Below are 18,695 nucleotides of genomic sequence, written 5' to 3'. Positions count from 1 at the left end.
GAGAACAACTAATAATCTTTGAAATCTGAATACAGACTATGGAACTGGAACTGTCAAAAGATTTATGAGTTATTCAGCAACATAAGAACTTGTTTTGTCAGTTTTGCATGCATATAGAGTCACTCACGTCAATGGTGTGTCCCATTTAAGGACACAGTCGAAAGTATAAAGTGGCACATTCCACAACGTCTCAGTTTTGGCAGATTGTCTTAAAAACGAGCCATTTTAAACTTACGATAATTTTTGAGTTCTGAGGATCTTTTATAATATAAAGATCAATGGAATGATTTCTCAGTTCTTGACCCCTTTAAACAAAGTAAGCTATTATATTAGCCTAAACAAAAATCATACTAACAAAATTTACACATACAGTACTAAATCATATATATGATGTCACCATATCCTGGTAAAAGTTCCCAAAAAATGTTTTGTTTAGAAAACATGTCATTTTCAGTCCAACAACTTATTTTTTCGAGTGTAAATTGATTAGAGCTGACAAGCTGAAAGAACAGAAAATAAATGATATCTTACCAGTCATGAGCAAAATCACTGTCATCCAAAAATAATTCATTTACTGCACTGTCCTTCTGAGATAATAATGCATTTTATGTGGAGATAAAAGCTGAAGTTGATCAACTGTCAACAACAACGCCTTTACCGACAGAAATTAAACCGAAAGTAACACCTGACGGAGTTAAAGTCGGAGATTGGAGGAGGAAATACTCGTCGTCGTTGTAGTTTTCGGTAATTTAACGTCGAGGTAGTAAAACACAGTACCCTACAGCGTCACATGTATACAGCGTTTGATGAAATAAAAAACATAGCTAGGTTTAGGCTACAATGTTAATAACGTTAGGACCGCGCCATCTCAGTAAAGGCACAGGTGTACTTCCTCGTTTCGCGGGAATGAGACAGAACTGCGCGTGCGTTTCTCCAGGAAGAAAGGAAGAGAGCTTATTTCATTCTGAATGACGAGAACCACAGCAGAGTGACTACAGCAGATGGAGCTGTTGTTAAACTTTTCCAGTTAGGGCTTCATAAGGAGGTTTCTTCAACTCAACAGCCCTGTAATAAAAATAGTAAATTAAATGTAAATAAAATCACATTTAATTCATCATAAGAAAGTAATGTAATAATCACAGAATAAGCAGAAAAGACTGAACAAAACCTGACTGAGTTGTGTTCCAAATGACGTACTACACTGTGCTTACACTCACCTCTTTATGAGGTGTTTCTGTTCAGCTGCTCAGTAAAGCAGATATCTAATCAAAGAGCCACTAGTTACAACTGAGCTTTACAGAAGAGCATCTCTGAATGTTCAACACGTTTAACCCTGAAGCAGACGAGCTCCAGCAGAAGATGCTCATACTGCCACTCATGACACTTAAGAACAAAAACAGGTTACAGTTATCACAGCTCAGCAGAATTGGACGTTAGAAGACTGGGAGAAGGTTTCCTTGTCTGAGAGTCTTGATTGTGACGTTCAGATATATGGTCAGAATTTGGTCTAAATAAAAACACAAGCACAAGGATCCATCCTGCCTTGCTTAGTTGGGGGTGTTTAATAATTGTGTGTCATCTGGCAATATCTTGATTGCACAGACACTAAAGGATGAGATCTAAATCAAAGTCGCAAATGACACATTTCTCCTGGAAATCCTGTATAATTCAACAAATCAGATGATGGCCATGAAACTCCTGAAGTTATTCCAGTTTTGTGTGCCCTATGCATCAGATCTTACCTGGTTACAAGTAACACAGAAGTATAAAACACCTCTGACCTGTGAATCATCTTCAACTGTGTTTCATACATCAGTTTTGAAGGATTGATAAAGTGATTTAGTTGTAAAGCTGTTTTATCTAGACAGGAAGGACTGAGGATCATAACAGAATGACTGGAAGAAGCCCTTCACCTTCAAACTGAACACAAACATGAACCAAATAGCCATTCTCAGCAATAAAACTGTGTCCAGAGAGAGATCAAATCATGTTTCTGTAGAAATCAGAGCACAGCAGGGTTCAGTTTGACTCAGATGATGATCTGCTCGTGTCACACACCGCAGTAAGACTAACAATGTGAGATGATGCACATTTCTATTTCGCAAAAATTTAATGATTTTAAAACTATTTCAAAAAACAATAAGTTTATTAACCATTGAATTTAGACTATTACAATAGTCACACAATACTCTACTCTTCTGCTGTTAAAGATTTAACAAGAGTAGTTCTTTTTAGGATCATCAATGTTAAAAATAAAAATGTTAAAAGTCTAAATAAGAACTAGATCTATATCTAACTACAGACTATATGCAGCGTGTGTGTGTGATTTTAAGTGAAAGTTACAGTCAGATAACACCTTCAAGACCGAATTATTAGTTTACACAACATTCTTTAATTTGTTGTCAGTGTGTTTTCGTTTGCTTTTTTTTTTTTTTTGCTTTTTTTTTTTTTTGCAGTTTGAGACATTCCTCTGTTCACATTTAGAAACAAGAACTGACTTCAGGCTTTGTGAAGGAAAAAAAGTGTGAAATCTGTTCCAGTTTGTTCTCCAGGTGTGTTTGATTCAGTGTCAGTGATGGAGGGAGATTCTGTCACTCTAAACTCTGATGTTACTGAAATAGACGAAGATTATGACATTCTGTGGAAATTTGGCTCTGAAGACACGAAGAATGATGAGAATGATAATGTCCTGATGAGAGATTCAGAGACAGACTGAAGCTGGACAGACAGACTGGATCTCTGATCATCAGGAACATCACAACTCAACACGCTGGAGACTATGAAGTACAGATAAGTGGAGATATTTATTCAGTGTTTCTGTCTATGGTGAGTATTCTTGTTTTATTAAAATAATATTTTGGGTTCAAAACAATTTATGCTTATTTTATTAACAGCATTTTTGCCGTAAGGTTGACTACAAAAAATAATTGAGACGTCCCTTATTTTATGGCGAGGGACTAACAATGGCAGTAAAGAGTTAACTTTTTAGAGATCAAGAAGCAGACACTAAACCTTGTTAAGATGTGATTCAAGGACACTCGTTTCACTTGAAAATACAAATAATCTCAACATGATTTCCTTTCTTCTGCTAAACACAAAAAAAAGATATTTTAAAGAAGGTTGGTAATTAAACAGTTACTGGTCCCCATTGACTTCCATAGTATTTATTTTTCCTACTATGGAAGTCAATGGGGTCCATCAGGACTTTAAAGACCTGATCAGCAAATTTGTGTATGCAAAGACCCGTCAATGGGCATTTAGTAAAAACTGACATTATTTAGTTTGTGTTTATTAATGTTCAGACCAATGTTTTTTCTCATTTGATATGGTCATTGTTCAGAACTGCTTTACAGTATATTTGATTTAGTCCAGGTTTGCACCTGCTAGACCTTTTGTCATCTCAGTAAGTAGTAGTACTTTGGACAATGAAAACAAAAATATATTAATCAGAGTGGGGCTTATTTTGTTTACATTTTAAGTGTTTTTATGATAAAAATGCAGTACCCCACCCATTGGTATTTATGGTATTTGGTGCGGGGGCCCAGCAAGATGGTTTGTACCCAGGGCCCAAAATTTGGTGCTACGCACCTGCAGAGAAATGTTACACTGTGCAATCCCGGAGGTCAACTAGAGTGTGTGGGGAAATTTCAAGCCAGTACCACATATAAAGGAAGTGTGTACACATTCCCTGTGTATGTCATTCATGGACAAAATGTGAACAATTTGCTAAGCAGATCCACTGCATCCTGAATGGGTCTGGTGAAGTGTATTAAGGAAGTTCACAATGCATTTGGTGAGCATGAAACCCTTAAAACAGAACCCGTTAAAAAATTTCAGCCATATGCGGTACACACAGCAGGCAGAGTTCAATTACCTCTTATCCAAAAAGTAAAAGAAGAGTTGCGGCGCATGGAAGAAAATGGGCTCATAGAGCCAGTAACAGACCCTACAGACTGGTGCGCACCTAGGTGCCAGTACCAAAACCAAATGGAAAGGTACGAACCTGTGTGGATTTGAAAAAAAAATTATGAAGCCGTTAAAAGGGAAAGATATGTTCTGCCAACTGCAGAGGAGATAATCACAAAACTTAGTGGTGCAACAGTCTTCTTATCTTTGGATGCTGCCTCTGGGTTTTAGCAGATACCATTTCACCCAGAAAGCATCAAATTGACTCTCCTTTAAAATGTTCTCCTTTAAACGTCTTCCTTTTGGCATTTCAAGTGCACCAGAAATGTTTCAGCTGAAGATGGCAGAAACTCTCCTAGGGCTTGAAGGAGTATCTGTGTATATGGATGATATACTGATGGAGACACCATGGTACAGCATGACCAACAGCTTACCAAAGTATTGGAGAGGATTGAGACTGCTGGCTTATTAAAGCTAAACCGTGAAAAGTGTCTGCTGGGACAGCAACAACTTCACTTCCTAGGTCACTTGCTCGACAAATCAGGTGTGAGACCCAATCCTGAGAAGGTCAAAGCAATCCTTGAGTTCTCACCGCCACACAGTGATCAGGAACTAAAACGTTTTCTTGAAATGTTTAATTATCTGGGCAAGTACATTCCAAATCTGTCGACAGAAACCAAACCACTATATGAACTTTTGAGGTCAACAGCGGTATGGACTTATATGGGCCTATCCTCAGGAAGCAGCATTCCAGCGCATAAAAGACATCCTTTCCACTTCTCCAGTTTTGTCATTCTACAGTGTGTCTATACCCACTGCTGTTTCAGCTGACGCTAGCAGTTATGGCATAGGTGGTGTGTTACTGCAGCTGCATGATGGAAACTGGAAACCAGTGGCGTATTACTCACGCAGTTTGTCTGAGGCTGAGACCAGATATGCCCAGATTGAGAAAGAATGTCTGGCGGGCGTCTGGGCTTTTGAAAATTTTGAAAAGTACCTGATTGGCCTTGAAACTTTGAATTAGTTACAGTATATTTACATTTTAGTAAATTTACATTTAGCTGACACTTTTATCCAAAGCAACTTACAATTGCTATATATGTCAGAGTTCGCACACACCTCTGGAGCAACTAAGGGTTAAGTGTCTTGTTCAGGGACACATTGGTGTCTCACAGTGGATTCAAACCCGGGTCTCTCACACCAATGGCATGTGTCTTATCCACTGCACCAACACCACTAATGCTTTGTTACAGATAACAAACCATTAGTACCTCTTGAACGAAAAAGAAGGACTTGGACAAGGTTCCGCTGCGATGTCATAGACTACTTATGAGGCTGATGAAATTTAAACTGACTGCTGAATATGCTCCAGGGAAAACTTTGTTGGTGGCTGATGCGCTCTCACAGAGTCTGTTAGCATATAAAGAGAATGACTTCAACACACACTCTGATGGGGGGTGTTACATTGCTGCTGTTGCTGAAGGCCTGCTTGCAAGCCCTCCAAAACTTGAAGCCATTCAGGCTGCTACAATGGCTGACAACAACTTGCTAATTGTTCGGAAGTATATCCAGTCAGGATGGCCAGATTATGTTGACAGCGTTCCAGTGGCAGTTTCACAGTTATTCCCTTTCAGAATACTGACAAGAGGAAGCCGTATGTTAATTCCAGATGTCTCTAGAGCCAACATCTAAACAGAATACATGATGGGCATCAAGGTCTGACGAAGAGTAGGGAGCGGGCCAGTACATCTGTCTGATGGCCAGGCATTTAATCTGAAATCAAACAAAAGGTTCAGTCCTGTCAGATATGCCTAGAGATGAAACAGACACAGCAAAAGGAGCCCCTCATCTCAAAACCCCTTCCAGAAAGGCCTTGGAAAAGGCTAGCTATTGATCTGTGTGAGCACAACAAGCATGCTTATCTGGTTTTGTCTGACTATTTCTCCCGATTTCTTGAGATTCATCACATGCCAACAACTACCACCTCAGAAGTAATGTTAAAACTGAAAGCACTATTTGCTAGGTTTGGCTGCCCTGACGAAGCAGTTTCAGACAACGGTCGGGAGTTTGTGAGCAGTGAGTTCTAGTAATTTGCTAAAGAATTTGACTTTCTGCACATCACATCTAGTTCACACCATGCTCAAGGAAATGGACATGCAGAGAGGGCAGTGCAGATTGAAAAGAACATTTTGCAACAGACAGATCCTCTTCTGGCTCTGATGAGCTACAGGACAACACCTTGCATCTCTACAGGTGTTAGCCCTGCTGAACTACTTATGGGCAGAAAGATTAAAACGACAATTCCAATGCTTGAGACAAATCTTCAGCTTCGGTGGCCAAATCTGAAAGATGTAAAGAGAAAAGACTCCATGGAAAAGCAAAAGCAAGCTTTCTACTTTAATCTTCACCATGGAGCTAAACCCCTACCATTGCTGAGGACTGGTGATGCCATACTCACTAAGTTAGACCATCAAAAGTCCTGGGGAACAGCAGCTGTGGTCACAGGTATGAGTACAACTCCTTGATCTTTCACTAATGAGACACGTCAAGGGCAACTCTGTGGCATAACCATGGTCACTTGCAGCTCATCCCTGATTCAGTTGGAGGAACTCAAACTCTGGTCCGAAAAAAAAAAAACAGTCATATTAACCTCAGTCCCCTGACTTCTGATGACTAGATCTGTCAGAATAATCAAACCAGTGAATAGATTAGATTTGTGAAAAAAAGGAAGAAGAAAGAAGGAATATATGCTAGTCATATGCTAGTCATTTTTTTCATATAATGTTGTTGGAATAAGCAAAATTTGAAAATAAGATTTGTTTTGTTTAATGATGCAGAAAATTCAATGAGAAATACTTAAGGCTGTTCAGAAGAAAAAAAACTTGAAAAGGGGAGATATAATGTGTGTGTTGCTTTAAGAAAACGTGATTACGTGGTTGTTCCAGTTAGTAGTTCTGCACATGCTGAGTTCACGGCTGGAGACAAGAATAAAAGGATTCTGTTGTTCTGTTAAGACCAGTGTCATCATTAAAAACCTTTACAATTTGAAACTTGGAAACAATAAGAACCTTTTTTTTAAATTATTCATGCATTTTATTCATTCAAAAGCATTGTATCACGAGGCACATGGCAGTCATAGCCATTATAATTCAAGTCTAACTTCAGTTAAAAACTGAAAAACAAAAAAAGATTGATATTTAAAGACAACACACTATTACACAACATCCAAAAATCCTACCAGTCGCGATCGACATTCCTTATTTACTCTGCCTTCTCTTAAAATGAACATTTTATCAAGGGGAAAATTAGTTCCAAATGAATGCAATGATTAATGTAAAACATGTTGAAGATTAGGAAACAGGCTGTCAATTTATTAAACAGCAAGCTATTTCCTCCTAAAAGCTGTATTGCATCATTCACAATCATTTTAATAAAAAATATATATACAATAATATATAATCTTACAATAAATTTAGACAATAGAGTTCCTGTGGTTAACTTTAAGGCATTTGCTACATGGCTGATGCAAACTAAACAACATCTGACATGGAAATGACTTAAACAAAAATAACACCAATGATACTTAATAAATCTCTAAACAGATCTGATATTACACATTGAACATGATAAACCTGAGAAAGAGCATCCTTTAAGAGTCATTTAGACACAAGCAGCACAGATGAACATGCTTCAAGAACAGAACTGAAACAGACGAGATATCTACAAAAACATCTTTGTACAGGATTACCATTTACAGACACTGTTTATCATCTTAAAAAACATACATCAATAAAAGTCCTTCAAGTGGACCTGAAAAGCTTTTTCACTCCTAGTCAGTCGAGACTTGAGTTCTGGTGAAGATGGCTGACCGAGGACAGCTTGCTGCGTTAGATTCTCTGTGAAGAGTGCTTGTGTTTCACAGTATAATATAACACAAAAACACAATATACAAGAACATTAACAACATACACTATGACCTGAAGTATATGTGAGTTCATTCAAAGAAAGTGTTTTCTATGAATTAATTCGAGAAGAGTGTTTCAGAGAGAACTCTCCACACACTTTCAGGTCTCAGATGTCTTTCTGAGGTGTTGTGTTAGCCACGGTGAGCAGGGGTCTGGAGTCATTTACAGACATCCTGGACCTAGTGTGTTTATTACCTGAGGGGTCTGTGATCATTTGATCTAATGAATAATTCATTTGTTAAATCAAATCCAAACCGCCTTTTTTATTTATCACTTCAGTAGTGTCCTTCAATTGAGGGTCATTGTGATTAGGGGATGTCACGTTGTCAGTGTCCTTCGATTGAGGGTCATTGTGATTAGGGGATGTCACATCAGAAGTGTCCTTCGATTGAGGGTCATTGTGATTAGGGGATGTCACGTTGTCAGTGTCCTTCGATTGAGGGTCATTGTGATTAGGGGATGTCACATCAGAAGTGTCCTTCGATTGAGGGTCATTGTGATTAGGGGATGTCACGTTGTCAGTGTCCTTCGATTGAGGGTCATTGTGATTAGGGGATGTCACATCAGAAGTGTCCTTCGATTGAGGGTCATTGTGATTAGGGGATGTCATATCGGTAGTGTACTTCGATTGAGGGTCATTGAGATTAGGGGATGTCACGTTGTCAGTGTCCTTCGATTGAGGGTCATTGTGATTAGGGGATGTCCCATTGGTAGTGTCCATTAGTGGTTCTTCCTCATTATGGGATGTCACATCTGTAGCATTCTTCTATTCATCATGGGAAGGAGACACATGTTTAATTTGTGATTTAAACAAAGACAAAAAGACTAGATAATGCTAAACTGTAAAAGATATGTACTAATAAAAGACACTTGTTCTCTAAAAGGTTATACTCTAAACAGGGGCGTAGATTGTGGGGGGTCATGGGGGAGATAACCCCGCCCCCAATAACCAAAACTAGCTAGAATAAATAATAATAATAGTTAAATAGGCTATTGCTTTATTGAAGTTATGTAATCAACCAACTTTGCATGTGTGTATGATAGCACAAAAGACATATTTACAAAAATATATAAACAAACAAACAAACAAATAAATAAACTTCATGAGGGAGCTTGACCCAGAACTCTTAAACTAAAACAGCTCACACTTGTCTTCAACCCCCTCAATGTTTAAACCAAAATTACACCCTTGACTGTAAATAATTGTATTATTTTAGATTTATATTCGTTTTAGAATTACATTAGTTTATAATTTTATCAGGTCACACTTTATATTAGGTGACTTAAACTACTCTGTACTTCCATTTAAATTAATTGCACACAGTATCTCACCTGTTCATCGGGCTTCTTCCTGTGTCCTGTTTGAACAATAAACTCAATTAAACACATTGACTTTTTGGTTGATTAGAATAAAAATACATCTTTTTACATTTTCTAAACACTTTCTTTTACACAATAAATATCATATTTCCATCTTAAATCAGCCGTATGTAACATTTACCATGCTTTGGTCTGCGGCGATAGTAAACCACAGCAGCTGCAGTCACTGTCAGCAGAACAAGAGCTGCAGATATTCCTGCTACAACAGCTGGAGACAGACCTGAATCAGGAACAGCTGGAGACAGACACTCGTTATTACTACAGAGAGTCAACTTTACTCTTATCTTTGAATGACTATTGTTTTTATTTGTATAATATTGATTTAACTAATCATTTTTGAGGAAGAGCAGCTCAAACAGTGTTACAGCAATATGAGCTGAGAGAGAACAGCAGCACAGAAAACTGATTAATTTGATGAATTTATCCATGTTAATAACATTAAGCTTCAAAAATATATATTTTCTGAAGAAGAAAAAAACTGATGTGCAAGTGAAAGAGATAATAATAGAGAGATGATATCTCAAAGCTAATTCTTTCATTAAGAGGAATGATTTATAATATTGAAATGCACTCTAAAACTGTTTAAGGGTGAAGGCAGTGAATTATTACATTACACTGACCAGAGACATTAACACTGAAGCTCCTCTTGATGCTGAATCTGCTGCTGATGATCTGTAGTTGATATTCTCCAGAGTCTGTCGTTTTGATGTTTGTGATGTTCAGAGATCCAGTCTGATTCACCTTCAGTCTGTCTCTGAATCTCTCAACACCATCTTTACACTGAACATCTGTACAGCTCCTCCTAGGATTTCCAGGGATTTCATTTATGGGAATGTCATTAAAATACCACTTCATCAAACCATCTGTTTTTTTTATCACACCAGGATCCAAAGTAACAGATTCTCCCTCCTTCACTGACTTTCTCTTCATTTCTTCTTGATCAGCAGCAGAAACATCTGAAACACAAACCAACATCTGCTGGAGGATCTTTTTGTTGAGAAGAAAAAAACACAGAGCATGAAAAAAACATGGATTCAAAAGCAATTATTCACAGAAGCTTAAACTCGTTTGTCAAGTGGCCCTTTTGAGCTTCTGTTTATCGTATATGGCGTGGTGTATGTGTGTGTGCGCGGTGATCAGTATTTTGGTTGTAAATGTCATGTGATTGTTCTTTGTTCAGTTTCTGTTTCTGTATATTTCTGTGTGCTTATGCTGACTGAAGTGTGGAGATAGAAAGCTGCCAGTCACTATTGAACCGAGTTCTCTTTCGCTGCTTAAACAGTCAAATATACACAAGTATCCTTCTTGGTGACAATTAGTGTAAAAACAACTGGTTATGGCCTACGTGAAAACAGATTTGTGTCAATACATACTTAACCTTAAATTTTTTTTTACAATTGTTTTATGTTTGCTAAGGTGTCCTTAAAACCTTGCTATAGTGTTTTGGAGAACTAAAAATGCAGTGAGTTTGAATAGAAGAGTTTCAACCAATGACATGAAAAGATGAGAATCTGTCCTTTCCACAAAACCAGTGTTAAGAACGTTACTTTAAAAAAGTAATTAGTTATAGTTACTCACTACTTTTTCCAAAAAGTAACTGAGTTAGTAACGGAATTACTATATAATAAAAGTAACTCGTTACCAGGGAAAGTAACTATTTGCGTTACTGTAAAAAAAAAAAAAAAAAAAAAAAAAAAAAAGGTGCTATACGTCAGAGATTTTTTTTTTTTTTTTTTGCAGTTTTCACAAGTCAGTTGAAATGAGTAGAACAGACAGGTGTTCGTACATAACTTTCAATATTTATTGCACGTCAACAGACAGCAAGAGTTTTATCCTGCAAGTATTATCTTTGTAAGAAAGGGTGTTTTTGGCCACTAGCTTCCCAGACAGCAACATAGTGTTGGCCCAGATCCGGCCCACATCTGGCCCGCATGAAATCCATGTGGGCCAGATGTGGGCCAGACCTGGGCCGAAACTGCTGGCTGTCTGGGTGTAGATGCGTGTCACACATTACATGTACACATTACATGCACGTTCTTGCCTTTGACCACAATGAATTTGAAGTAGTGCTTATATCTTCACCTTGAAAATGCCAACTTTTCATCGGATTGCTCCTGACTCGCCATTTCTGCTGCTGCTGCGAATCCATGTAGCTGTTGCGTGTGTGTTGTGTGTTCGTGTGTGTGTTTGGCGCCGTGTGCCGGCATGTGTGTAAAAACACTGGCGCTGATTGGCTACCAGGAAACACATGACTCTGCCTTAGCCAATCACAATCGCTTATCTCGTCATTAACCCACCTCCTCACTCGCTGTGTGAGCCAGGGGTGCGCTCGGATTGCATAGTTTATTAAATCAATCCATAGTAACGCACCGCATTTAACGTTCAGTAACGTTAACGGCGTTGTAACAACGGGATTAGTTAGATTACCCCGTTACTGAAAAAATAACGTCGTTACCTAACGCCGTTCTTTTAAACGCCGTTATTCCAAACACTGCACAAAACACAACTGCAGAATGCCACTGCTTAAATACACACAATGATGGGCTTTAAACACATATAACCAGCTCTTAAAAATTCATTTAATTACCATGGATGGTGACATTGAAGATCTTTTCACTGCTGCTGCCGGTGATGATGATCTGGAGTTTATATTCTCCAGAGTCTGTCTTTGTGAGGTCTCTGATGGTCAGAGATCCAGTTTGATGATCCAGATGCAGTCTGTCTCTGAATCTCTCAGAATGATTATTACACTGAACATCTGTGCAGGTCTTACTGGGATCTCCAGTGATTCGAGCGATGCGAATGTCATTATAATACCATTGCACTTTGTTGTCTGGGGTTTTTGTAACATCAGTGTGTAGAGTGACTGAATCTCCCTCCATCACTGAAACATCTATCTTCACAGCAGATGCACCTGCAGAAGAAACAGAGAATACATTACAAATGCCAGACCAAAAATTACAAAAATGGAGATACAAATGGCATTGACAGTACATGAAGTTTCAAGTAGGTCTACCATGTAGCAGTATCCAAGTAATAAATACTACAGAAATTAAATCACAACACTGAATGATAATGAATAAAATGCTGATTTGTTACACCCCTGACTATTTGCACATTCACTCTTCAAACAAACCTACACATGTCTCCTCAGCCTGATCTCACAATCAAAACGTACATATTTAGACGTAAATTAAAACTGTCCAATACATATGTGCCTTTACGTATTTATAGTGTCATTTACATATTATCTGAACATAATTACAGGTTCGATACGTATCGAAATTTACGTAAAAACAACCTCAAATACGTACAGATAGAACGTGTTCTCTGACTACCAGTCAGTTATCCATATAAATTTGCTCATAAAGCTGCTTTTCAAGTTTGGTTGAAAAAAAAAGTTTTAAAATTTGGTTGAAAATTTTAAAATTAAGAACATTTAACCAACCATCAGATAGTTTATTAATAAGGACACTCTTTTTTATTTTATGAGGCTTGTTTCTCCAGATGAAATTAAAGAGAATTTTATCCATTTGTAAGCATATAACCTTTGGGGCATTAAGTGAAGACAGGAGGTATGCTGCTCTCGAAAGACCTTCTGCTTTACTTAATAAAATTCTTCCCTGAATAGAAAGATCTCTTGCCAACCATGAATTATACCTCTTTTGCATTTTTTCGATAACGGGTATAAAATTTGAGTTGACCGTTGCATCAGTATTTTTAGAGATTTTGATACCCAAATAGTTTACCATGCTCTTAACAGGAATATTACATACAGTGGATAGGTTGTTATTTTTGAGCTGTAGGATCTCACATTTAGATAGATTTAAATTCAATCCAGAGAATTTTGAAAAATTATTAATGATATTCAAAGCCAGAGGTACCTCAGAACTATCACTAAGAAAAATTGTTGAGTCATCAGCAAGTTGCGATATTTTGATTTGTCTTTCATTAACTGCAATACCTTTGAAGGAATGTTGATTTATCATATTACTTAAAACTTGAGCTACAACCAAGAAAAGGAATGCAGAAATTGGACAACCCTGTCGGATACCTCGGTTTATTTCAAATCTAGGAGATGTTCCATTGGCAAGTTTAATAGAACTATTGCTACCACAGTACATAGTTCTTACACTGTTTATGAAATATTGTCCAAAACCAAAGAATTTTAACGAATCAAAAATAAATGTATGGCTTACTGTATCAAAAGCTTTTCTAAAATCGAGAAAAAGTATTAAAGGGTCTCCATTTAATAAATTACTATACTGCACTAAATCAATAACTTAACGAATATTAGAGGAAATGTGACGACCTTTCATGAATCCACATTGAGTTTCATCAATAATCTCATTTAATGCATTTTTCATACGTTTTGCAAAAATGGATGCCATTACCTTATAATCATTATTTAATAATGAGATAGGACGCCAATTTTCTAATAAAAGGATATCTTTTTGATGCTTAGGGATCAAGGTGATAACACCTTGTTTAAGTGATGTAGGTAAGGATTCCTTGTTGATGGCCTCTTCATATACTGCTAACAGGAATTTAGATATATCATTTATAAAAACTTTATAAAATTCTGATGTAAGCCCATCATTTCCAGGGGATTTGTTGTTTTTAAGAGATTTTATACAAAATTCTATTTCATTTAGAGAAAGGTCTTGAGAACACTCTGTTTTACTTTCTAAAGACAATGTTTTTGGACTTATAATTGTTTTAAAATTACATTGGACAATTTCAAATTTAATGTTTAAAGTTAAGACTCTGTGATCAGTGAGAATAGCAGGGGATATTTTAGTTTGCAAAACATTTTGTTCTAATTCTGAGGAAATTAGCCAAAAGTCAATTCTCGATTGCTGAGTCATTTGCTTATTGCTCCATGTAAATTGTCTAACAAAGGGATTTCTATATCTCCATATCTCTATGAGAGCTAAATTATTGCAAAAAATTCTGGAGGTTCTTATTTTTATTAAAGACCCTCGGGGGGAATCTATCTAGAGAATTGTCATGAACCATATTAAAATCTCCACCAAAAATTACCTTTGCCCTTGGAAATTTAGTTGAGAGAATATTTACATTTTCCTCTATAGTGTCCAACAGATTTTGATTCAGAACACAAGAATTATATCCATATATGTTACATAATATAAACATATTACTGCCGATTTCAATAACTAAAACTACCCAATGGCCTTTGACATCACATTGGTTATAAAGAATTGCCCCTCTAAATTTGCCTTTCAAAGTGATCACACCAGCTGAATGATTAGTTCCATGTGTTAAACAGAGCTCATCACCCCACTGGTTCTTCCAGAACAAAACATATTCTGCACTGGAGTGGGATTCTTGTAAAAAAAATAAAAATAATCTGCTTTCATTTTTTGCAAAACAAAAATATCGCTTTTTCTTTTTACAATATCTCGAATGCCCTTTACATTAAGAGAGATAAGTGATAACTCCATTGTGAAGTAACAACAGGAGATAAGAGAACAGAAGTATGTAGAGGGTTTGAACTATGCTCAGGTTACTGTAGCAGAACAGACTTAACATTGTAATTCTTGAAACAGGTTCAATAAATTATAACTAGCCTACGATCTAAATTGACATATTAGCATAGGTTATGAACAACAGCAATAACAAAGAACTTCGTTGACTTAAATTTAAGCAAAACGAAATAAAGTTATTTGTATGTAGGCATGACTCTCAACGGTCTGTCAGTTCATCCGCATTGTTCAGTTTATCTTTTGGCCTTCCACGTTTAGCTTGATCTCTATGCCTTCAATGAAAGCTTTGGATCCGATATTGTAAGCTTTCTTGTTGTCTTCACGTGCTTTCTTCACATGTGGCCACAGAAGCGATCGTTTGTCCTTTTCTTCTTTGATCAGATCCTCTACGAAGCGAAGCTTGTGTTGTTTCAGGAATTCGCTGTTTTTGGCATTCTTCCATACGGCATCTCGCACAGATCGCAACGCGAACAGAATAATAACGGCACGAATCCTACCTGGCTGCGGTTTGCCGAGCCTGTGAGCAATGTCAAAGACATCAAATCCCTTCCGGCAAGATTCTGGAGAAACGGCGTTGCAAATTTCAAGGACTTTCGCTTTTATGTCTTCGTTTGGTTGTTCAGAAAGACCATAGAGGCGCAGGCTCCAGCGTCTTTTGTAGCGTTCAGCATCAGCAATTCGCTCTTCCAGATTGACAAGCGATTTCTGTTGCTGTGCAATCTTCTCAGCGATCTTAGTTTTGTCATTTTTAAGATCTTGAATCTCCACGTACATGTGATTTAAAGATGTTTTTAGATCCTCAATTGAGTTTGAGTTGGTAGTTATCATTTTCTCGAGCGAGTCTGCCCTTTGATTAATTTTCAGGGTAAGGGCAGTGATAATATTTTCCTGTAACTCAGACAGGGAAGGCTCACCTTTGTTTCTCTTCGGCATGGGGCTGCTTAGTGGAGTGTCAGGAGCTGGAGGAAGAATTATTGGTAGGTCACCTGAAGACGAATCAGTAGACGGTGAGTCTGTGGCAGAAGATGAGTAGACGTGATCTAATATCAGTTTCTTTCGTTTGTCTTTGGCGCTCATCGTTGGTTTATTGGCAAGGCCGTTGCGGCTGTCTCTAATACAGCGGATATTAAGTGCTTCTTACTGAATGAAATGGAACGATTATTAGACAATATTGCGAAATTGTTTCAAAATTTCTTTCTTTTAAACAAATATAGACTACAAAATGTTTTTCTAAGAGGATAGAAGCCAAAACCCCACAGAGCGTTTCAACATACGTCTGTGTCGGTCGCCATCTTGTTTCGCCCCATGTCGTAACGTTTCTCGAGGGTGGCGCACTGGCGCTATTTTCAAATTCGAATCATAATGAGCGCGGGCTTTGACTGTGACGTACGCTGTTGCTGAGAATGAAGATAAAGATCGATTGATAAAGGGCTGAATTTGGATATGTTCCTTGCAAACATCTGGATTCTAAAGATATGCAGTACAGCAAACAAATAAAATGGATGCGATTTGTAATTGTATGCTGTGCTTTTGTGTATCTATGGTTTGCAGCATGCAAAGAAATGTTATTTCCTATTAAGTAACTGTTAGACGAGTAAACTGCTTTCAATAAATTGAATAAAAACATGTATTGATATCACAATTAAATACAACAGATTTAAATCATTAAAGCCACGATTTTAATATTAATACATGGGAAATCATATACATTCACACTTTACGTTAGATTATTTACGTTTTTTTAGCTTCTAACACGTAAGTATTTGTACGTTTTACTGCTATAAATACGTCTAAGTTGTACGTTTTTACGTGCATGAAAACGTAAGTAAATGTACGTGTGGTAGAACCACATTTAACATAAAAATACACACGTATTCTCATGAGATCACGTTGGTCTCCTGGATGACCTTGTAAAGCCACATTTGATTCATACACTCACTTTATTCAAATGGCATATAAGACTTATAAACATTCAGATTTTAGTTTTCAAAAAAAGTGTTTATTTCTCATATCGCTGTATCAGTCTCAGACAAGCTTGTTAATATTTTGTTAGGTATTTGTTAGATAAATGGAAGAATAAAACTACTTAAAGAGGTTGTTCCGCATTATTGAGCAGGTCACAGTTCTCATGCAATATAGACGAGGAAGAAAGATGAAAAGCATGCAATGTCTTGCAATAGGCATGAAAACAACAAATGAAAACTAAATAGAGATAACTGAACTCTCAAAGGATTTGTGAGTTATCTAGCGGACATAAGAACTAGTTTTTCCAGTTTCGTATGAATCCCAAACTATGCAAAGTATGAAGCGGTACATTCCACAACATCCCACACATTGATAGACATGGTTTCAATTCAAGATGACTAATGAGGAAGTTTTGTGTTCTGAAACTTAAAAGAATGTGTTTTTCAAGTACAATGACCTCTTACTGTATATGTCGAAATATCAAGGGAATTATGATTTCTCAGTACATGGCCCCTTCAAACAAAGTAAGCTATTTTATTATTCTACACTAAAATTATGCTAAACAAATAGTTGCACATACAGTACTAAATCAGCTGGGCCAGGAACAGAAAACATTAATAATTTATTCAATAATTACACATTGTGGCAATATGTAGGCTACTAATTTACAGGTTTTGTTTGTCTGTACTGTTTGTGATGTGGTGTTATATGCAGTTACATCATAAATGCATTTAACACTACATCACAGTCTGTGTTGCTATTTAACATGCGGACTAACTTGATATTTCTTTCATTAAAATTAAAATATTTTTCATAAAACGACTTCATATTCCGGTAGCTGTGAATACATTTTTAAAACAAATAAAAAAAATTGTTTAAAACAACATGTCATTTCAGTCCAGCAATTTACTTTTTTTTTTTTCGAGTGTAAAGTGATTAGAGCTGACATAAATGATATCTTACCAGTCACGAGCAAAATCACTGTCATCCAAAAATAATTCATTTTCACCAATGTCCTTCTGAGATAATAATGAAGTTGAGCTGAGTTTGTTCAAATGCCACCAGCTACACCTTCACGGTCTGCAGTTAAACTGAAACTAACAGCTGGCGGAGTTTTGAAGAGGAGGGCGGAGTAAACATGAATATTCAGAAGATTCCTGTCTCACCTAAATGCGAAAATATTAGTGCATTTTTATTGATCATAAAAAAAACCTTTTTCAACAAAGAAATTACCTTTCAGCTTTGAAAAAAAATATATATTCATAAAAGATATTACTTACCACAGAAATCCTATGACGTGCTTGCTGTGTTGATTATAGACTTGTCCATAAAAACCTGTACAAGTAGACACTTGTGTAGAGTTCACCTGTTTGTTTGTTTTAAAAAAAAGACCAAGTCTTTTATATTCATACAGGTATCTCGTAAATGTAATTTATGTAATGCAACATCTGTTAATACAGAATCAATTGCTGTCTTTATTCGTCAGAAGGAATCTACTTTTATCTTTGAAATGAAAATATACAAATTACTGTATGGTCTGATTTACCCATTTCTTATCAAAATGTAAAACATTTAAATTGTCATAAGTTTGCAGAATGTCAGTCAAACATTGTTAAAGTACTGCAAGGTTACTGATTTCACAACTTGACCAACTCACATTTGAGTCAAAATGATTTATCTGAATCTCAAATCCATCTCAAAGTGCACCACAATGCAGATTAAAGACAATAATCACGTGGTTAAAGAAATGCTTTCGATCTTGTAGTGCATTTTGTCCACACTGTTAACCCTTAGTTCACAGAACTCAATTTTTTTATGTTTTTTAATGTTTTAACTTCACATAAAATAAAAAAAATTCATTTCCCCAGTTGCCTTAAATTATCTCAGTTATCTTCTAATTATTGATATTTCTCAACTTATAATTAAAGAGTAATTTTTCAACTCCTAATGTGGGAAATACACTCAAATCTAC

General features: G+C 36.6%; 1 protein-coding gene across 1 annotated transcript; it reads right to left on the bottom strand.

The window, feature by feature from the left end:
• Window positions 1-7,023: 7,023 nt before the first annotated feature.
• On the bottom strand, window positions 7,024-17,793 carry LOC113078545 (uncharacterized). Its single transcript, XM_026250842.1, has 6 exons — window positions 17,687-17,793; window positions 11,839-12,165; window positions 9,872-10,207; window positions 9,373-9,486; window positions 9,204-9,229; window positions 7,024-8,637 (listed from the first exon to the last, which is right to left on the bottom strand). The coding sequence occupies exons 1-6, from the start codon at window positions 17,724-17,726 to the stop codon at window positions 8,110-8,112; spliced, it is 1,371 nt and encodes a 456-aa protein (XP_026106627.1). The 5' UTR covers window positions 17,727-17,793; the 3' UTR covers window positions 7,024-8,109.
• Window positions 17,794-18,695: the final 902 nt, after the last annotated feature.

This window comes from Carassius auratus, unplaced genomic scaffold (genome assembly GCF_003368295.1).
Source record: "Carassius auratus strain Wakin unplaced genomic scaffold, ASM336829v1 scaf_tig00025933, whole genome shotgun sequence".
Lineage (NCBI taxonomy): Eukaryota > Metazoa > Chordata > Actinopteri > Cypriniformes > Cyprinidae > Carassius > Carassius auratus.
This window is presented reverse-complemented; position numbering and strand designations above follow the sequence as displayed.